At 42.6% G+C, this 20,735-nt stretch overlaps 1 protein-coding gene across 2 annotated transcripts in view; it reads left to right on the top strand.

The window, feature by feature from the left end:
• PGM1 (phosphoglucomutase 1) overlaps positions 1–20,735 on the top strand; it is a 61,716-nt gene that overhangs the window by 13,643 nt on the left and 27,338 nt on the right. Inside the window, exons 1-3 of one of the 2 annotated variants that reach the window (XM_045547845.1) lie at positions 12,438–13,148; positions 18,640–18,802; positions 19,155–19,301. In XM_045547845.1, the coding sequence (XP_045403801.1) occupies positions 12,849–13,148; positions 18,640–18,802; positions 19,155–19,301 (610 nt within the window). In that variant the 5' untranslated portion in view covers positions 12,438–12,848. Of the gene's footprint in view, positions 1–12,437; positions 13,149–18,639; positions 18,803–19,154; positions 19,302–20,735 lie in introns of those variants that run through there. The other variant, XM_045547844.1, reaches the window with a different exon arrangement.

Here is a 20,735-nt window from a genome sequence, read left to right as displayed (position 1 = left end):
CAACTGATGACATTTTCAACTTATGATGGATTCTGCCAAATGGAACACAGGCTACGGGGTGGTTCCCTGAATTTTACCAAGTAACTTTCATTCATAGTGGTGGGTTGGAATTGAAGACTTTGGTTCAAATCTCAGTTTTACAATTTACTATGCAATGTCATATATTCTGCTTAATTTATCTAAAGTTCAGTTTTCTCACCAGTAAAATGGGATTAATTTCAATATTTGTTGTATCAGAGAATTTTATGAGAATTGAATGAAATAATGCACATACAAAGGCTTTGAGAACTCTGAGGTGCAACCCAAATATGAATTATTATGACTGTTTTTGAAATTCCACAATTGCTTTGGGAAAGTCTCCCCACTGGTCTAATTTAAGCCTCCTGCCAAAACCAAATCTCTACATGCAATTTTATTTAGCATCTCTCAAAGTCCAAAACTCAGATGTGCTAAAGAATAATTAAAAAAAGAGTACAGACATCATGCCATTTTGAGGATCTTAGAGGGATATCAAAATTACATCTTTTATGTTAGAATTTTGTTGCAGTATATCTAATCTTTGGTGTCAGATCTGAGTTTGATTCCTGGGCATGGTATTTATTAGCTGTTTAATCTTGGGCAAATTGAACTCTTTCTTTACTCATTTGTGAAACTGAAATAATATGTAAGTAAAGTGTGTTTAGGAAATAATAAGATAATGCATAGGAAGTTACCCTGCATAATTAATGCCATATGCATAGTTATAATATGTGCTTCCCTGGGCAGATGGGGGTTTTGATGGGAAATGCAGACACTTTAAACTTCTCCTTGCTAATGGTCCCCCCACCCAGGCACCTCCCTCACAGTTTCACTTGTCTTCCCAGGTTTGCCAGTTACCTATCAAGATCCTCCACACCTGTTAGCCTATAAATTTCAGAACAGAAATGTCTTTCTTACAGAGAGTAAGTGTTCCATGTGTAGGGCCTGAGGGGAGGGGGCCTGTTCTACATAATTTTGGATTTTCAGTCATCAGCCTGATACCCAGCTATTTTGTCTCAAAAGAGCATTGCTGAGCATGGTGGCTCACGCCTGTAATCCCAGCACTTTGGGAGGCTGAGGCAGGAGGATCGCTTGAGGGCAGGAGTTCAAGACTAGTCTGAGCAAGAGCAAGACCCCGCCTTTACAAAAAATTTAAAAATCAGCCGGGCATGGTGGTATGTACCTGTAGCCCCAGCTACTCAGGAGCTTGAGCCCAGGAGTTGGGAGGTTACAGTGAGCTGTGATCACGCCACTGCACTCTAGCCTGGGTGACAGAGTGAGATCCTGTCTCAAAACAAACAAACAAAAGATGCACAAAAGTAAGGAAAATTGTCCCCAAGTAGCTTAAGTACTGGTCACAGTGTTTAGTACTTGAATGCCTTAAGGTGGTAGGATAGTTGTTCTGGTAAATAGTTGGTTGAGTCCGCTTCTTCCAGAAACCTCTCCTGACAGTATTTGGGGGGATGCTTTCCATCCCTCAAACATTTACTGAGCGTTTTCTCATGACTCAATACTGTGCTATGCATTTGGGGCGTGCAGAAGTCCCTAAGACAGTCTCTGCACGTGGGCATTACAATGTAGTGCGACAAGGGCCTCGTTACAGTGTATCAGGAGCCCTAGGGAGGGGAGCACGCAGGGTGGGCAGAGGAAGCTTCTCAGGGGAGGTGTGTCTGAGCCAAGTGCTGAAGGATGATGAAAAGGAAGCGAGGCAAAAGCGGGGACATGGAGGAATGGGGAAGACATTCTATGCAGAGGGAGCAGCACATGCAAAACAAAGGAGGCCCTTGTGGAAAGTAAGACCACAGCCTTAGACTGTGAAATAGGGCTTGTGCTAACCCCGGCATTGCAGGAAGGGTAGAGGGAGGCTGCCAGTGACTTGGTTACCATCACTCAGATCCTTCACCCCTGAGGCTTTCTTTTATATGCAGGTCTTATCCCATCTGGGAATTATCTCATGACCCTGTGGGAAGGGACAATCTTGGAGACATAGGTTAGCAAACCTAAGAAACTGTATTTGTAAGGGGGACTGGGTCACAGTATTTGTCGGGTAACATATTAAGGCTCTATCAGTTTGCTCCAACTCTATCCTTTACCAGCAGTTTATGTGACTTGTAACACTCTGTGCTTGTGACCTGGTAGCGTTAGGGCAAGCCTTCTAACTTGGGTTGACCGATCCAAATCTATACGTAAAATGAATGATCTACAGTTCATTCATTAAGGTAAATTGCACATTTACAGACACAAAAAATTACCAAAAACAAATAAAACCTACAGTGTGATTGTGTCATTTCCTACAGCTCTCACACTGATATTGGGCAAGGGGCTGGGATACGGGGTCTGCTGTGACCCTCTTTTTCTCTTGTTTGCATTGGTCTCCATCTTGCTCTGACTCTCACGCATCGCTTTTCCACCTCACATTGAGGAGGGCTACGAAGGCCTCTCCTGCGTCTCTCTGCCTGCAGTTATTCTGGAAGCAGTCCAAGCTTTCAGCCTCAACAACACAGACTAACCAGCTACACTTCCTTCACCATTGCAATTTCTACCTCTGTTCCTGATTGTTATTGCACAAGTCTGTGTACCATAGAAACTTCTTACAACACCAGTTCTCAGGCGCAGTGCCCTCTGTTGCAGATGTCTTGTGCTTTGGGAAGTCGTCTGTGATGGGGGAAGTAATTTTCTAGTTGAGGTTGGTCACAGGAAGGGAAGCCATTACTGACCACTGCCTGGAAAAACTCGCCTCCGTGCTCAGAAATCCTAGTCACAGAGGCCATTTGACATTCTCACTTCAATAGTTTAGTCACCCAGACATTTATTGACTGTATTATGTGCCCAACCCCATTCCAGGTACTGGGGTTGAAAATGAGCAAGATGCAGCCTCCCTCCTCACCACGGAGCCAGGGAGGAAGCTTTTTTGTACATACGGAGCCAGGGCACACACTGTGTTACTTAGTGATAAGAATCAAACACTCCTGCAAAGAAACAGCGTGGGGGACAGGAGTGGGTCTTAGTCTTCTGGGCTGCCTTCTGCCATAACAAAGTACTACAAACTACGGGGTTTAAAGCAACAGGTTTTTATTCTCTCACACTTCTGGAGGCTTAGAAGTCTGAAATCAAGGGGACAGCAGGCGGTGCTCCCTCTGAAGGCTCTAGGGAATAATCCTTCCTTGCCTTTTCTGGCTTCTGCTTAAGTGGCGTTCAATCCTTGGTGCAGCGTAACTCCAATCTCTGCCTCTGTCTTCACATGGCATTCTTCCCTATGTGTCTGTGTCTCTGTCCCCAACTCTCCCTCCCCTTATGGAGACACCAGCCATTGGATTTAGGGCCTACCCTAATGCAGTATGACCTCATCCTGACTTGATTAATCTGCAAAGACCCTATTTCCATATAAGGTCACATTCACAGGTACCTGGGGTTAGGACTTCGATGTAACTTTTTTTTTTTAGGGGGTGGTGCAGAATTCAACCATAACACCTGTGCTCTGCCTGCCAAGTGCAGGTGGGTTGGTCAGCACCAAAGCTCATATACTTTGCACTTGGTTGATATCCCTTTGGGAGTCATCTGAATTTCTTTCCTCTTAATTTTCTCCAAGTTCAAACAACTTGATCATCCAAAGGAGCCATGTAGCCCAATGATGAGAAACATGAGCTTTGGCATTAAAACTGGGTTGAAGCCTGCCTTCCCAATGTACTGGCTGTGAGACCTTAAGCAAGTCACCTAACTTCTCTAGTCTCAATTTCCTCATCTGTAAAGTGGGAATAGTGAGAACACCTGCATGGCTGGGTTGTTACTAAGCCTGCATCAAAACCTACATGCAGTGGTAGTCACTGTGCTAAGCACTTTACATGATCCCATGTAATCTTCAACTCTTAAAAGACTGGTATTTAGACCGATGTTTTACAGGTGAAGATATAGAGGTTAAGCGATTTGCCCAAGATCTCCAAGATACTAAAAAGTATCAAGACTTGGGTTTCAAACATGGATTTTGACTGTGTTCAATCCTCAAGGCAGACATTTTTAATAGAGCTATCATCTAGGGGTTCCTAAACTTTTTATGTTGGGGTCCAACCTTTTATTTTCCTAAAGCCTTGCTCTCACAGAAGAAGCCTGAAGGCCAAGAGAGAGCACCTTGCTGCTGCCCTCTCGAGCCACTGCTCATGCTGGGAATTTTTTTTTTTTTTTGGAGACAGAGTCTTGCTTTTGTTGCCCCAGTTAGAGTGCAGCATCATCTTCAAAGCTCACAGCAACCTCAAACTCCTGGGTTCAAGCAGTCCTGTGTCAGCCTCCCAAGTAGTTGGGACTACAGGCATGAGCCACTGCACTGGCTAATTTTTCTATTTTTTAGTAGAGAGTGGATCTCACTGTTGCTCAGGCTGGTCTCGAACTCCTGACCTCCAGCGATCCTCCCGCCTTGGCCTCCCAGAGTGCTAGGATTATAGCCGTAAGCCACCATGCCGAGCCTCATCCCAGGAATTAATTCCCACAAATGCCTACCTTTCTTTAGATTACTGTTTTAAAGGCTTTTGTTTACCGAGTATTGGCCATTCGCATAGCTGCATATTACATTAAGAGGAAACATAGCATGAGAGTTAAGGGTGTGGGCTCTGGAGACAGACTGCCTGGGTTCAAAACCCATCTGCATGATTTGCCGGCAATTTGACCTCGGACAGATGACAATCTCTGTATCTCTCAGTTTCCTCATCCCTAAGATAGGGGCTGAGAATAATAGTATTAGTCTTACAAGGTTGCTGTGAAGATTAAATGAGTTAATGCTTGTAATGCACTTTAAGCAGTGCCCAGCACATTGTGACCTACTGTTTATTTTCTGCTATAGATAACAACTTTTAAGGCAGGTGTCATTGTCCCTATTTTATAAGTAACAAAACTGAGGCCCAAAAGGCCATACGCATCTGGAAGATGCAGGCAAACCCTGGATTCAGACCCAGGCCTGTCTCACTCTGGAACCCTCTGGACTCAAGCAGGGATGGTGCTGACCCACCTTCTGACCCGCTGGGGGTGTTTAGTCAGTATTTACTGCACAGACCAACCCATCACGTCAGTTCGCTCCTGCCTGCACTCACCTGTTTGGAGATCAGGGGATGTGTTAAAGGATGTGATCATCCCTTACCAATACCTCTTTCTACTTTGGTAGTTTGGGTAACATTTATTGGGTGGCCAGTGTATGCCAGGCATTGTGATGAGCACTTTGTGTGCCCTTCTGCGTTTCCTTTCACAACCCTCTAAGCGAGGTTTCAGTATCTCCATTTTACAGAAACTCTGGCTCACAGAGCCCCCCTAGAAAGGGATGTCCCCACCTTCGTTCACTCCCTTTACAGCTGGACATCGTAGTTTGGTCAGACTGTGTAACTGACAAAGATCTTAATGATGAGATAGACAGAGAATAACCATTTCTCTCCTCCTGTTAAAAGCCCAGGAATCCCATCACATGTTGTGTATTGGATGGAGGGCCAACCGCTGCCTGACACAGGGCTTAAGGGGGTGCAGTTCCCACTGGAATCTCGGTGGAAGGGCGTCCCTACGGTTGTGCAAGGCAGCAGCCCGGGGAGGGGGTCAGTGAGGCGTGGTCCCCTGTGAGGCTGCCGTAAATCTTGCTTGTTTTTCCGGTTTCCACCACAAGAGGGAAACATACAACCATGAATGATGTGAAAATAGAGCAATTCTTTAACTGGTCCTCTTTTTGCCAAGGGCTTTTAATACTTTACTCCTGGTAAGAGGTATGGATGGGAAATCCTTCTGTTAGATCCAAAGGAAGATTCTTAGGGCACTTAAATGAAAATTTTCTTGAGAATTCTCCAAAAAGGAAATAAGATAGGTGAGATACATAGGAAAATTTGATATGAACCATATAAAATGCTGTTTTTATAGATCAGAATGTGTCTTCAGGTTGGGGAGATTGTTTTGAGACTTGCCCATGTGGATTAAGAAGGGCATTTCTGAGCACTCTGAGAGGCCGAGGCAGGTGGATTGTTTCAGCTCAGGAGTTCGAGACCAGCCTGAGCAAGAGCAAGACCCCGTCTCTACTAGAAATAGAAAGAAATTAGCTGGACAACTAAAAATATGTAGAAAAGATTAGCCGGGCATGGTGCTGCATGCCTGTAGTCCCAGCTACTCGGGAGGCTGAGGCAAAAGGATTGCTTGAGCCCAGGAGTTTGAGGTTGCTGTGAGGGAGGCTGACACCATGACATTCTAGCCTGGGCAACAGAGTGAGACTCTGTCTCAAAAAAAAAAAAAAAAAAAGAAGGGCATTTCTGGAGGTGGGCAATGCCTTCCACAGCTTCCCTTTCCGTCACCAAGCGCTCATTGCTCCCTTGTGAGCTCCCAGATGAACACTTTTTTTAACTCTATTTTTTAATGATTTGTTGACTTATCTATCTCTCTTTCTAGACCAAAAGTTTCTTGGCACCTTGAGTTTTTGTCATCTTCCCATGGTGCACAGTGCCTGATGAAATGAGTGCAGTAGACCAATTTATATAGTAAATATTGGATAGACAGGTGGATGAACAGATGAGTCACTGACTGATGCATGCTGAAGAATGCACACTCTCCGAGGCAGCTGTTTTGTGTGTTTTTATTTCAAAATCTAATTGAGGAGTCTTTTTGGACCTGGGATTCTGTACGGCTCTAAGCCCTCTGGCCCTTGTAGTTCTTCTGGCCTTGTGTCTTCTTCATACTTTAATATAACTTTTCCTTCTCTTTAAAGAGCATTTCCTAACTCTACCAAAACACATGTGGACGATGGCCTGCCTCAGTGGCTGGGTATGGAACACAGCTGCGTGTTTTCAGATTCAGGGCAGTACTGAAAGCCAGCACTCACCCAGGGCCCACAGAACACCAGAACCAGCCAGTGCTGAGCTCTTTGCATTTAGTAACACATCACATCTTTAGATACCAAACCATGCAGGAGGTGCTCTTTTCAATCCCTATTTTCAAGGTGAGAAAATGGAGGCACGAAGAGCTTAAGTACCTTGCCCGAGGCCACCAGCCAGTGAGTGGTACTCTGCCTGTCTCCCTTCCGTCTTCACAGGGGAATAAGGGGAGGAGTTTCCTCTCTTCCTCTTCTTGCCTGTATGGGACGGCAGGTGGAGCCTGAGTCAGAGCTGGCAAAAAGGACCCAGGCCCTCCCGAGCCCAGGGCAACACTGTGAAGAGATGCGGGCGGTCACAAGTAACAGAAGGCCAGTCAGACCCCAGTGAGAGCCCCTGAGGACCGCAGCACCAGGACTACGCGCTTAGAGGGGCATCTCCTGGCGGCCTGGGCAGGGGGCTGGTTGGGCCTCACCTGAGCCAGCCTGGGCGGCTATTCTGGTCTCCCGTCTCTGTCTCTGCACATCTGCTCCATTTGCTTCTCGCTCTGCTGGCCCATGTGGGCATAGAAGTTGGGTTTTTTTGTCTTGATTTTATTTGCAAACTCATTTATTCAAACTCCTATGAATATTTCAAATTTATCAATCAAATGTTTATGTCCTTTTAAAATTCTTTGTCTAATAAGCAAAACTTTTCAAGTATTGAAGTTCTCATATAATGGAATAATGGTAACAGCAGCTACCTGCATGGGGCACACTACACAAGCCCTGGTTTCAGAGCTGTCTGTGTGTTTCTTCATTCAGTCACAACTACAAGTGAGATGGGGAAACTGTCCTTATCCCCATCTTTACAGATGAGGAAATGGAAGCACGAAGAGGTTGAATGACTTGTCCAAGGTCACACAGTGACCGGCAGAGCAGGGGTTCAGACCCTGGCAGGCTGGCCTGACAGTCCATTCCCTTAAATACTACAGTATACTGTCTGCATCTAATGACTTAACTTATAAATATAATGCAGTCCAAGTTGCCTTGAGTGTTCCACTAATGTTTATAATTTTGATAAAATTCTCTTACTTCTTTAAACTTAAAATCCCAAGTCTAGATAAGTTACTCAGCTGCACATTATAAACTAGAATCACAAGGCTAGTCTTTAGATAAGCTAATATCCCACATTTCTTAAATGTACTTAAAATACCAAATATGCCTAGATTTTCCCTAAACTTATGCCAAAAAGTTTGATTTATTATCTATATACTGTGAGATACATTTCTTCATCTCCATACTTAACTCTAAATCTATGTTTTAAAATGATTTAACGAATCATTCTCTCACCCCAAGTGATTAGGAGTTACCTTTCCAATTGAATCCGGGTGACAGTGTCAGCTGGATGAGGTGCAGGCCAGCCAGAGCTCTGGATGTGGCACCACCCCGGCCCAGAACGCCAGCACCAATGGGGTGTCTCAAGTAGCCGTGTGTGTTCACAGCCCGTGTTCCCTAGTTCTCAGGTCTGATGCAGCTGCAACCCCTGCCTACGTGAGAAGATTCATCTAACCTATTTTCTGCTTGATTCTATTCTGAATTCTTTTCTGATTCTTCCCATACATCCAGGCCACACCTCTTATAGATGTAAGATGTTGCTGACCCAGAGTTGGACCCTGCCTCGCTCTCACATGTTTTATGTATCGTCTGGCTGTCAGCAACAGTCCTCTGGAAATTCTCATGGCACGATCGTCCTTACCCCATAGCAGCCCATCTTTCTAGTTCAAGGGCTAACGGAATCTGGCTAGTATACTTTTGAGTGCCAAGTCTAGGCTCCAAGGAGAGAAGACAGGAGTGGTGCAGCTTTGGTCAGGTGTCCAGCCCAGGTGATCATGGCCTGGAGTCAGGGTCCTGCAGTAGAAACGTGACCCAGGAGTCCACTCTTGTGGAGTGGGGTTGGGACAGTTCTCAGAGAAGAAGGGGAACTAGTAGAAGGCCCTATGAGGAGAAAGTGTCAGAGGAAAGAGAGGCTGTTCGGGGAGTATCTTCACGATAGAAGAGAAAAAAGCAGCAGTGCTCCAGCCGGCCCGGGGACTCGAGTTGAAGTTGTGTGTAGCAGGCTGGCAGGGGCACAGTGCCGATGGGATCGTGGTGACCAGGATCCTCAAAGCCACCCCGCTGAGGATGGAATCCTTTTTGCAAGCCTTGATTAATCTTTTTCCAGTCTTTTATTCTCAAAGCCATTCAAGGCACCATCTCCAGCTAATCAGCTTTCCCAAAATATACTGATTTATGTTCTTCCTGCTTAAAAATCTCTGTAGCTCCCCAGTCCCTACAAAATAAACTTTAGCATGATTCGTGAGACCCTATAGTCCTGCCCCAACTATTCCTTCTGTCTCATCCCTGTCACTGCAACCTCTCAAGAGCCACAGCTCTGTAAACACACCTGCAGGACAGCACCAAGGCCACCAAGCCGTGATGGCTCCTTTCTGCTGTGAACTTCATGAGAACAAAGGCCCGTCTCCTGTGTTTCTACCCCTGTCCTCACTCAGAATGTGACAAAATAATGATTCATATCTCTACATCATTTTCCAGTTCACAAAGGCTTTCCTCAACATTCAGTGAGGTGATCTTCACAAACATCTGGTGAGGCAGGTATCATCCGACTTTAGAGATGAAGAAATTGAGGCTCAGAGGGGTGAGGGAGGTAACATTTATTGATAATCTGCCGTATGCCAGGCATAGTACCAGGTGTTTTCACACGTTACCTGTTTTCAGTTCTTGGAACAACCTTGAGAGCTATCCCCATTTACAGGCTCAGATCGGCTAAGTAACTTACCCAAGATTATACCTCCCCTACATTTTAGAGGCAAAGATTTGAGCCCTAATTGTGTCTGCCTCCTGAACCTGTGCTCTTTCCGTTGTAGCGCAGCGCTTAGCCTGGGCTGGGCATTTACTACCTGCTTAGCTATTGCTGGTTGGAGGAATGAATGACTGTTTCCCAGCTTGTGTTCCCCACACCTGGGGACAAACACTTCAAGCTCTGTGGGGCAGGCCCCTGCAGCCATCACTAGTGGAGGGCCTTGGGCTGGGGGTCTGATGAACTCTGCTGCTTTTAGCCAAATTAGTAGCTTGCTTTCTAGTGCTTGTGCCTAGAAATGGCTTAGCAGGTCCGTCCCTTATGCCCAATGCTGTGGAATTTGCTAAAAAAAAAAAAAAACAAATAGAATTCTTGATATGAAGAGATGAACCTGCTCAGGCCCTGGGTCCAGCCCTTGTATGGCGCCTAGTTAGCTGCCCAAGAAATATTTGTTGGTGGAAAGAAAGAAAGATGGAATGAATAAAGGATTGGCAAGCCTATGGCTTCTGCTGTGTTCGACTAGGGAGGTATCACTGCCGATGAGAACAGGAGCTGGAGTCTTTGCAAGGCTGGGAGCGAAGGGGTTCATAACTCTGCCATCGTGAAATTGATTGGACCCAAGACCAGTATGAAAGTTCCTTGTCTGGAGGGAGTAATCTTTAAATCCCCCATATGGTTTAAATGTAATTTGTGTCATTGTGAAGGAGTACTGGCAATGCGGGCGAATTCATTAGGCCAAATTGGGTTCGCTATGCTCGGCAGGAACGTTTCTGAAGATGAAGTTCAACCTTTGCTGGAGAGCTCAAACAAATGAGTTTCTTAATAGCTGCCCCACTTAGTCTGAGCGTCTTAGGAAGCTTAATGTTTTTAATGCCTCTTCTTTTCTCCCATACTTCACAGTCCATCTAACATTGCTGCTTCTGGTAATATTTTTATATGGGGTTTTGAGTTCTATAGTGTTCATAAAATTATGACTCAGGCCCATTTTTAGAATGGAAGCTTTTCTAGGGTAAGGATTGTGTCCTTTTAGTTTAGCTTTGCATATTGACAAACATCATGCCTGGCACATGTGGTTGCTTAAAATGTTACTCTCATGGTCCCAGCTTCAGAAAGAGTTTCACTGTGAGTGGCAGACTGCCATCAGAGAACATGCCAGAATGTGATGTGTTGGGTGGGCAGAGAGGCTCTGGTTGGGGACACTGGAGACCCCTCATGCCCAAGTGCCCCTGAATTTCCCCTGGGATTTCAAGATCTCATTAAGAAAACTCCCAATTATGTGGCTGGTTGCTCTGTTATTCCAACAAAGAGATTATTGAAATGATATTTCATAAATCTGGATCTATTATTGAATATGTCAAGACACATATGCCAGCCTAATTTGCAAGCCCACATAAAACCAGAGAAAACTTGGCACAGAATTTTAAAAATGCATTTTGTAGTAAGTTAAGTTAAAAAACAGTGAGTATGTTAGTCGTTAATAAAACAAGCTTGCTTTTTAAATTAATGTCTAAAGAATTTTGCTTTAAAAACTAATTATGAGCCAAAACAAGCTATAGAAAGTAGTTATCTTTTAGCCAGCTGGTTTTCTACTTAATAAATGTGTCCTGTGAATTGTTTCAATGTTATGTCTTGAGATATTCTGTGCACATCAGCCAGTCCCGTTTGTCATTTGAAGGGGACGCTTGCCAGTGGCCTACTTTCCACTCACAGGCCTGTTAGCTCTGCTGGGCTTGTGCAAATCAACCCCTGAACACGAAGCATTCTTGCCTAACAGAGGGTCATCGGCTGTTCCCAGTGCCTGTCTATGTCTGGACCTTGCTTGACAAATTAGTAGAAAAAGACTCAAATCTTGTTTCCCAAGGGATGGTTCACTTTTCCCTTGAAAACCTTGACTCAGTGCATGTCAAACTCCCCAAACACGTGGCATGATTAGTCCTGGTTTACTTTTTAAGCATCCTTAACAAGTTCACCGAAACCTTGACAATGGAGCTTCTTAATTGGCAACTTCTGCTGAACCAGATAAAGAACACACATGTGTGTATTTTAATAGATTATTAATAAAATCTCAGGGATCAAATGGGATTGGATATTAAATTTATTCAGGTAACATGTTTTTCAATGTCTTAGGTTCTTCAAATGCAAAGGACTTCAAACTGCTTCTCTAAAAACGTTTTCTTAAAAGTGAAGAACATTTAAAACTGAGAAATTTTGAAAAGTTAATCTTATGTTCATTTTATTTTCCTAAATAATAGCTTGATCCAACCTCATGCACTCAGAAAAACATGCATGCCCCAGCCCCCGTTCTGGCTACAGTTTCAAGGATTTGGTGCATCGTCATCCCCACGTGTTCGTAAATTCAAAGGAATGACCAAGCTGTTGTTAATCCAGGGCATGTTTGAAGATATCTATTCTTCTAGAAGTGAATACTATGTTGCTAAATCTTTGGAGGCCAATGAATCTGTCTGTTAGATGATTTTTTTTTTTTTTCCTAACTGGGATTGCACATGGGAAGTAGAAAATGCCTTGGGTATCAAAGTGATGGTGACGTAAGAAATTCAGAGGTAACTGAGATCCCTCACTTCCATTTTAAGATTGACCTTTAACTGGCTAGATGGCATGGAGCAACTTTAGCTGCAGATGGCCTTCTCAGAGACGAATGCCCAGAGAGGCTCCGGTTTAAGGGCTGGTGGGAGCAGTGAGAGCCACACCAGGCTGTCTTATTCGCCAACCTGCTCCCTGGGACTGCAGTTGCTCGTCTTTGCCCGAGCTCTGAGAGTGGAGTCTGGCAGCCACCTGGTGTTCGTTACTGAAGACTGCTGCATGCAGCACTGTTGGAGCTATCTCTACCCTAATGGGGAAATGAGGCAAAAATAATTGAAGGGTATTTGGCTTGGTTAAGTGGGCAGAAGTGTCCTCATCAAAACAACTTTGAAGACCTGCTTTGTGCGTGGGTGTGGGTGGGTGTGTGAGCCTTAACTTTTTCACAAGGGACAACAACAACAACAAGGAATTAACCGGGCTTTCTCATTGAGAGCAATCGTCCAGGCAGAACCTCGATTTTAGTTCCTCAGACGACAGACACCGTTGCCACTGCAGGTTGGACAGACTATTTTGGGGGACCCTTGACTGCTTTCTGAACACCCTCACTGAGCCAAGTGGTGGAAGTGAAAGATGAGTGATTTTGAAGAATGGATGTCTGGGACATACAGAAAAATGGAAGAAGGTCCTCTCCCTCTGTTGACTTTTGCCACGGCTCCCTACCATGATCAGAAACCAGGAACGAGTGGATTACGGAAGAGAACCTATAATTTTGAGGAAAAGCCATGCTATCTGGAGAATTTCATCCAGAGTATATTCTTTTCCATAGACCTAAAAGATCGCCAGGGATCATCACTGGTGGTTGGTGGAGATGGGCGCTATTTTAATAAATCGGCAATCGAAACGATAGTGCAGATGGCAGCTGCCAATGGGGTTGGTATATGATAAGTATTATTACGTTTCTGGCTCTCCAGATAATCCCTTAATTTTGCAGAAATATACAAACATGCAAAGATTTGTATGTGGTATACACTTCAATTCTACTAACATCCAGTTTTAAGTTTCATTGTGACTTAGGAGATTGTAGTCACACTGGGATATTAGAATGTATAATAAGTTCAGCTTCTTATGTGTTGTATGCTGTTCTTGTGCTTGCAAAAGTACCTGTTGCTTTTTAGACATTTAAAGCACTCTCTCAGCCTTAAGCTGTTTTATCTACATTCTAACTAGCTTCAAGGGGCACCCTAATCCTATGTAAGAGGGCTCTAATGAATGGTGGAGAGAGGAGGATTTTGTTTTCTTTCAATGGCTTCCTTGTTGAAGTTCAGTCACTTGTCAAACAGGAAAACAAAAGCCAGGGCATGCTGTTGTTTATGGATCCTTGTAGTCATGCAGAAATGCTGGGAGGGGCTTGGAAAATGTTAGGTGTGAGCCTTCCAAGAGGACCTGTTACAGGGGCACCTGCTTATAATGACCTTGGACACAAAGAAGCCCTGTGCATGGTGAATTTGTGCATCAGGGTAGAGATAATAACTCCTGTAAGAATATAATATAAGGAGGCTCTGGTAAAGCTCTGCATCGTGAACAACTGTGTTGGCCGGATTAAGCAAATGAGAAGGGATATTGCACCAGAAAGCATTGATCTTGATAATCTAACAATTTGCACAGCCTACTGATTTACAGGAAGGTGGGCATCAGGACATTGCTGTTTTTGCTCTGCCAATTCCTCTGCAGGATCAAAAATGTGTTTTTAGTGTTTTAGATAATACTTAGCAATAATGTGAAGCATCCAGTCCTTCAGTATCCACAAATTTTACAAATCTATTATATTTCTTTTCTGGAAGAGATTGATTCTGAGAACATAAAATTTAGTGTTACAACCGAATGTGTTGGGCATTTGTTTTCAGTCTATTTTAATAATATGCCAAGCAGGTGTGTTTGCAAAAACCAAATTAAAACAAAACAAAACACACCACCACCTAAATGTAAAAATGTTTGTAGATCCTCGTGTTTATAATGAGTTTTCCTTTTCATGTGCAGTTTCAGAATCTGAATGCCTCTCATGTAAAAATTGCTGATAAAGCACTCAAACATGAAATTATTATGAAGCATACACATTTTTAAGATAAAATGTGACATGCTATAAATTTTATCTTTGAGGAGAGCTGCAAAGGGAATGGTATTAGGATGCTTTTAATCTTTTGAGAGGGAACGATGGAACATTATTTCTCTGCATGCATCTGGACTGTTGACTGGATCTGGCACACTGTCCCCTTTGCTGTGATAGATTTGGCTTCATTTCATTCTTGTGTGGAAGAGGTGGTAGGAATGTGTAATTCAGGCAGACCCCATAGACTTTCTCAGATGTACTATGTGAAGGTTTGCTAAATAATACATTTAAATGATGATAATTGACTGAGTATGGTAGCTGCCTATTTGTTAGAGCTGTGGCAGCCCAAGCAATATTTTTAAGTCTTTTCAAGGACATTCCTTATTAAAAATAGTGTTGCATTTAAAACAGCCATGCTGTCCAGCTGAATTACTTAAAATATTTAGTAGACTGATAAAACCCTTTAATCTGATAAAAACCTATGAAATTCTAAAGGGTTTGATTTCTTCCTTTTCTAACATATCTTAAATTCTGACTATTTTAACATCCCTTTGAGTGTGCATAGGACTGCAGGGAGGAAATCTAAAGGAAGGATAATTATTGACACAGATCTTGGCAAAAGTCAGTGTTCCTGCCTCACCTCCACTCCACCCATTAGGCAATTCTTGGAGGACTTTTCAGCCCACTCGGCTAAATAGAGATCATTTCACTTTTTTCTCTTTAGTGTACTTTTATCTGGTACATTTATGTATTATAGAATATAATTTGCCTTCCTAAGAAGTTTCTCTTTGTTCTTATTTGCATGGAGCTATCTGGTTTTACAGGACATTTTAAGGCACAAAATGAGATATTGTGGGTCCAATTTAGATTATTGATATCTCATTTGATCCCCGGAGCTCTAAACTTAGAGGTAAGTTTAGAGTGAGAGCAGAACCGGTGTGTATGCCTAGCAGGACAAAGAAAATGAAACTTGGGTTTTTTTTAAATGAAACATAAGAAAACACCAAACCCTATTTTCAATTAAAAGGAAACGTTCAAAGTTTGTTCCCTGCCATATTTGACTATTAAATGTTTGGGGAGCAATGAGGTACCCATTTTGGTGGCAAGACCTGAGTTATAAGTAAGGAAGTAGTGGGAGGGGAGGGCAGACAGGAGAGGCCGTTTGATCATTGACTCTAAGTGCCAGGCTCATGGTGTTATCTCTAACTCGAGAGCCAGGGAAGGTAAAATACACATAACATCAAATTTATCATTTTAACCACTTTCAGTGTATGTTCAATGACATTAATTACATTCACAGTGTTGTACAATCATCACCACTATCCATCTCCACAACTTTATCACCCCAAACAGAAACTCTGTATCCATTAAACAATCACTCCCATTCCCCCTCTGTCTAACCTCTAATCTCCTCCCTGTCTCTATGAATTTGCCTAGTCTAGGTACCGCGTATAAGTAGAATCATACAATACTTGTCCCTTTGCATCTGGCTTATTTCACTAAGCATAATGTTTTCAAGGTTTATCCACATTGTAGCATGTGTCAGAATTTCATTCCTCTTTTTTTAAGTTAAAAACATCTATTCTGTATACGTCCTTCCAATCACATCCATATCTATAGATAGCAATGTCATCTTTGAATAGTGACCAATTTTTAAAAAAGAATTAATCGTGATAAAAACACATAATAAAATTTACCATCCTAACCACTTTTAAGCGCACATTTCAGCAGTGTTAAGTATATTCTCATTGTTCTGCAACGTATCTCTAGAAATTTTTCATCTTGCCAAACCGAAACTCTATACCCACTGAACAATTCCCCCATTTGTCCTCCTTCTGAGCCCCTGGCAACCACCATTGTGCTTTCTGTTTCATGATTTTGACTACTTTAGATGCCTTAGATCCATGTAGGTGGAATCACGCAGTAATTGTCTTTTCATAACTGGCTTATTTCAGTTAGTATAGTATCCTTAAGGTTCATTCGTGTTGTAGCACATGCCCAGATTTCCCTCTTCTTTAAGGCTGAATAATATTCCAGTGTATGTATATACAACCTTTTGTTTACCTATTCACCTGCTGATGCACATTTGATTTGCTTCCCCCTTTTGGCTTTTGTGAGTAGTACTGCTATGAACATTGGTGTGTGTCTGTTTGAATCCTGCTTTCAATTCTTTAGGTGTATATCTAGAAGTGAAATTTCTGGATCATATGGTAGGGAAGGTTTTTGAGTAGAATAAGGGCACAGAATTATGGTTTAGAAAGATGAACTAGGTGGGCCTGAGTACATAGGATGGATTCAGCTGGGGTAGAGCAAGGGAGGTTCAGGTGGGAGAGAGGCAGAGGAGATTGAATTAGGAGCTGTTACCATGGTCCAGACATCTTTGAGGGAAGGAGGGTAATAGAGCAATATCTCCCCTATGTCAGGTTGAGGAGTAATATTCTTAAGGTGATTCACAAGAAAGAGTTTGCTCTGGAAGAGGACGGTTTTGGTCAAATGTACCTCTTTTTGGGCTCAAGAGAGAGAAGCTACCATGGATTTACTGCTTCTATCTCTCGACTTTCCTTCTTACCTTTAGCCCTGTTATAATCGTCTCAGCCTGGAACCATTGCTGACTGCAGATCTTACCGTAAGGAACAGTAGAATTAAGGGGTGACTTGGGTGGTGTTGCTTAATGTTCATCAGCCTCTCCTTCCATGCTAAAAACATACACATTCTAAGTAAAAGTTGGTGGGCTTGATGTGCAAATACAATTTCCAGATAACTCCAGAACCCACTCTGGGTGATTAAATTAACACCCCTAAGTCCCCACTATGGAAATTGTGAAACTTCCCAAACATAGGCTTTTATTCTCATCGCAACCACACCTGGCCACATCTGGAAGGGTGAGATGTCACCGTTCTCACCGTATTGAGTCAGGAGATTTCAGTACCTTCCCCAGCTATGGCCACTAATGTGCTGTGTGACCTTGTCCTGTCGTCCGTCCTAGTGTCTGCTCTAGCAGCTTTCTATCAATGATTATTATTGCTGTTCGTTGGGTGCCAGAATGAATGAATGGGCAGGATTGTGATAACTCTGGACTCCAGCTTCCTCATGTATGCAGTGGGACTTGGGAGAAGCAAGTGGGAGAATGGATTGAAAGTGCTATGGGATATAAAAAGCACTCTGCAGCTCATGAATAAGCATCAGGGTTGATCCCGCACCATCTGCAGGTTCCTCTAGCCTACTTACAGCACCTACTCTGGTGGTTACCATTTCTTGGGGAAGGCAGGAGAAAACAAATACATTGGGGCAGCTGCAATGAAAATTGTTCAGAGATAGACATGAGAGCCAAGAGGTGACTGAAATGAACCCCCTGCTTTCTGGGAGGGATGGTGGTGTTCAGTGACCCATGGGAGGGTGGCAACGCTGAGTCCCAGAAAAACTCCCCATTTTATAAGTCTTTTTAATTACATATAGCAAGTCACATCTTCAAGTATGTCAGAGGAACTGGCAGGACTTTTGCCTTATTTTCCAACTTGGGTCATGTTGAAACAGATATAAATTACTGTCATTTTAGTGCAAAAAGATTTAGGAGCTGTGCTGATACCATCTGTGAGACACATGGGAAGAGTTAAGAATGCAGCAAAAGTCCCACCTGTAGTCCTTTCATGTAGGTGGTTTAGTCAGTAATATAACAACTCCCAGCATTCTTGTCTTAGGTCGAGGAGGTAACCCAGGTACACTCTAACATGGGTAGGTGTGTCTTGCTTTGAGAAAAACCACTATATGAAAAATCCAAGATGACCAGAAGGGTAAATTTACAAGATTCATTTTATAATATCCTTGATATAAAGATTGCCCGTTTTACTTTTCAAAAATTTTACTTTACAAAAGCACTCTCTTTGTATAGAATCCCTTTAACTAGCTAAACCTATATCATCTCTCCCCTTGTGGATTGAAAGTATGATTGAATTGGATAAAAATGTGGGCTTTCTCATGATCTTTCAATGTATCCAAATTACAACCCTGATCTGGAAAGGGTCCGTTTGGAAGATGCTATGTTTTCTTGCCAGAGCCTTACAGCACTCCTGAAACACACACTCTTCTCAAACTGCAAAGTCCCAAAAACTATCTGAAGGAATGGCTTCGTTCCACAATGCTGATTCTACTTCAATAATATGGTGGAGACATTCAAGCTGTAAATGTTCATTAAAGAAAATCTTTTCTCGTCCAGTAGAATATTTCTTTGTACATCTGCCTGTTGTTCTGGTGTTTCTGTGCAATGGCTCTAAATTTATTGATGTTAAAATGTGGGCTCTGGGTTTCTTCTCCTAGATTGGCCGCTTAGTTATTGGACAGAATGGAATCCTCTCCACCCCTGCTGTATCCTGCATCATCAGAAAAATCAAAGCCATTGGTGGGATCATTCTGACAGCCAGCCACAACCCAGGAGGGCCCAATGGAGACTTTGGAATCAAATTCAATATTTCTAATGGAGGTAAGTTTGCTGTCATTTTCAAGACAGGCAATTTTATATTCAGTAGGATAAACCAACACCTGAAGCCTTAGGAAGCCAGGGTTCTGGTTCTAATCCTTTAGCAGGGGGGCTATTTGCTTTATTTCTTCATTTTGGTGACAGTGAAATGATTCTCATTCTGCTGTACCTGGATATGAAGAGCCATGTGCAAATCATCACTAACATATTTCCTTTTAGAAAAAGTCCTGATGCTCTGCTGCCTGAATGATGACATGGTACATGTGCTAGTGAAGGGGAACTGATGAACTTTGGATTCTTTGTATTTTCATCTGAGCTGCACAAAGTGACCTACTGTTTGCTGTTTGATTTCCAGGTCCTGCTCCAGAAGCAATAACTGATAAAATTTTCCAAATCAGCAAGACAATTGAAGAATATGCAATTTGCCCTGACCTGAAAGTAGACCTTGGTGTTCTGGGAAAGCAGCAGTTTGATTTGGAAAACAAGTTCAAACCCTTCACAGGCATGTTTACTTTCCTTCTCTTCCTGCCCACTCCTGTTTCCAACTTGAGCAATTTTCCTTTTGAGGTGTTAATACAGTGGGCCTTCAGCTATGGAAAGATTGTGGTCACCGGGCTTTGCAAGCATTAATCCATTAACAAGTCTGGAGTTAGGTTTGGGAGTCTAGTGACATGGGCTTTCTGAGCCCTGACAGTGATCAGCTGCGTGACATTGGGTAAGTCACTTCCAATTCTCTGGGCCTCAGTTTCCATATCTATAAAACAAATGGCCTTGACTAGAAGATCTATAAGATTGCACTCGTAGTTAACTTTTACTGGCCTCTTGTTATGTGCTGGACTCTTCACATGCATTATTCCATTTTATTCTCACAGTAGACCTGTGAGAGCAGCACTGTCAATATTCATTATTTACACATGAGGAAATGAAGGTCGAGAGACATTAAGCAACATGCTCAAGGTCACAGTCAGTGAATGGTAAAAACCAGGATTTAAACTCAGGTGTGAATGACTCCCAAGCCTGGACTTTCTTTCTTTTTTTTTTTTTTTTTGCCCTGATTGAGTAAAATCAATCAGACCAAGTTTAGGAGCTAAATTGAAACTCCCTGTAGAGGCAGCTGTGGTTAACCTTTTGTTGTTGAATGCCAAGGTATTGTAATAATTGATGGAATAAATGTTTATACAGTTATTCATATGGATAAAGTGAGGATGAGATGATTGACAATGGACTTGCATTTTGACTTTGCCCTAACATGTATTCTTTTCTTCTGGACTGCAACTTTATACAATACATTTTTGGTTTGAACCTACCCATCGAGAGCTGACAATTCATCCTAATAAAGATAAAGTGGTACTTTGGTACATCTCAAAGATGTTCTTGGGGTTCAGAAAACACCAGTAGAGAGTTTCTTAAAATTTTAATGTCTTGAAAATATTCAGAACCCATGACAATCCAACAAGAACAACAACAATACTAAGTTCTTACGTTTGTTTTATTTCTTAAGCAGTATATGTGAAAAGTGACTCATTCAAAAATTTTGTTTTCAACTTTTTATCATTAAGTCTTGATGACAATGGACCTGAAAAAGAAAAGGAAGAAAAGTAGGCATGATGTTTCCCATCATCCTCAACACTAAAGTGCACCTCTTATGGAGATGGCTAGGGAAGCAGTGTGGCTGCCTAGCAGAATTTATGCCACCTCCGTTGAAAGTCCCTGTGTGCCCCATCTGGCTGTGTGGGCAAGTGCTTACCCTTTCAGACCTTAGGCTTCCTCATTATAAAGTAAGACAACATTTACTTCTCAGGAAAATTGTTGGTATTGAATAAGATGTTTAATAGCTCTGGTATATTGAAGCTGCTCCATAATTGTCCTTTTAAAATAGCTATTTCAGGTTTATAGCAATATAATCATTTCAGAGTATGGTATTTCTAAATGTGTT

This window comes from Lemur catta, chromosome 3, assembly GCF_020740605.2.
Source record: "Lemur catta isolate mLemCat1 chromosome 3, mLemCat1.pri, whole genome shotgun sequence".
NCBI classification, from domain to species: domain Eukaryota; kingdom Metazoa; phylum Chordata; class Mammalia; order Primates; family Lemuridae; genus Lemur; species Lemur catta.
This window is presented reverse-complemented; position numbering and strand designations above follow the sequence as displayed.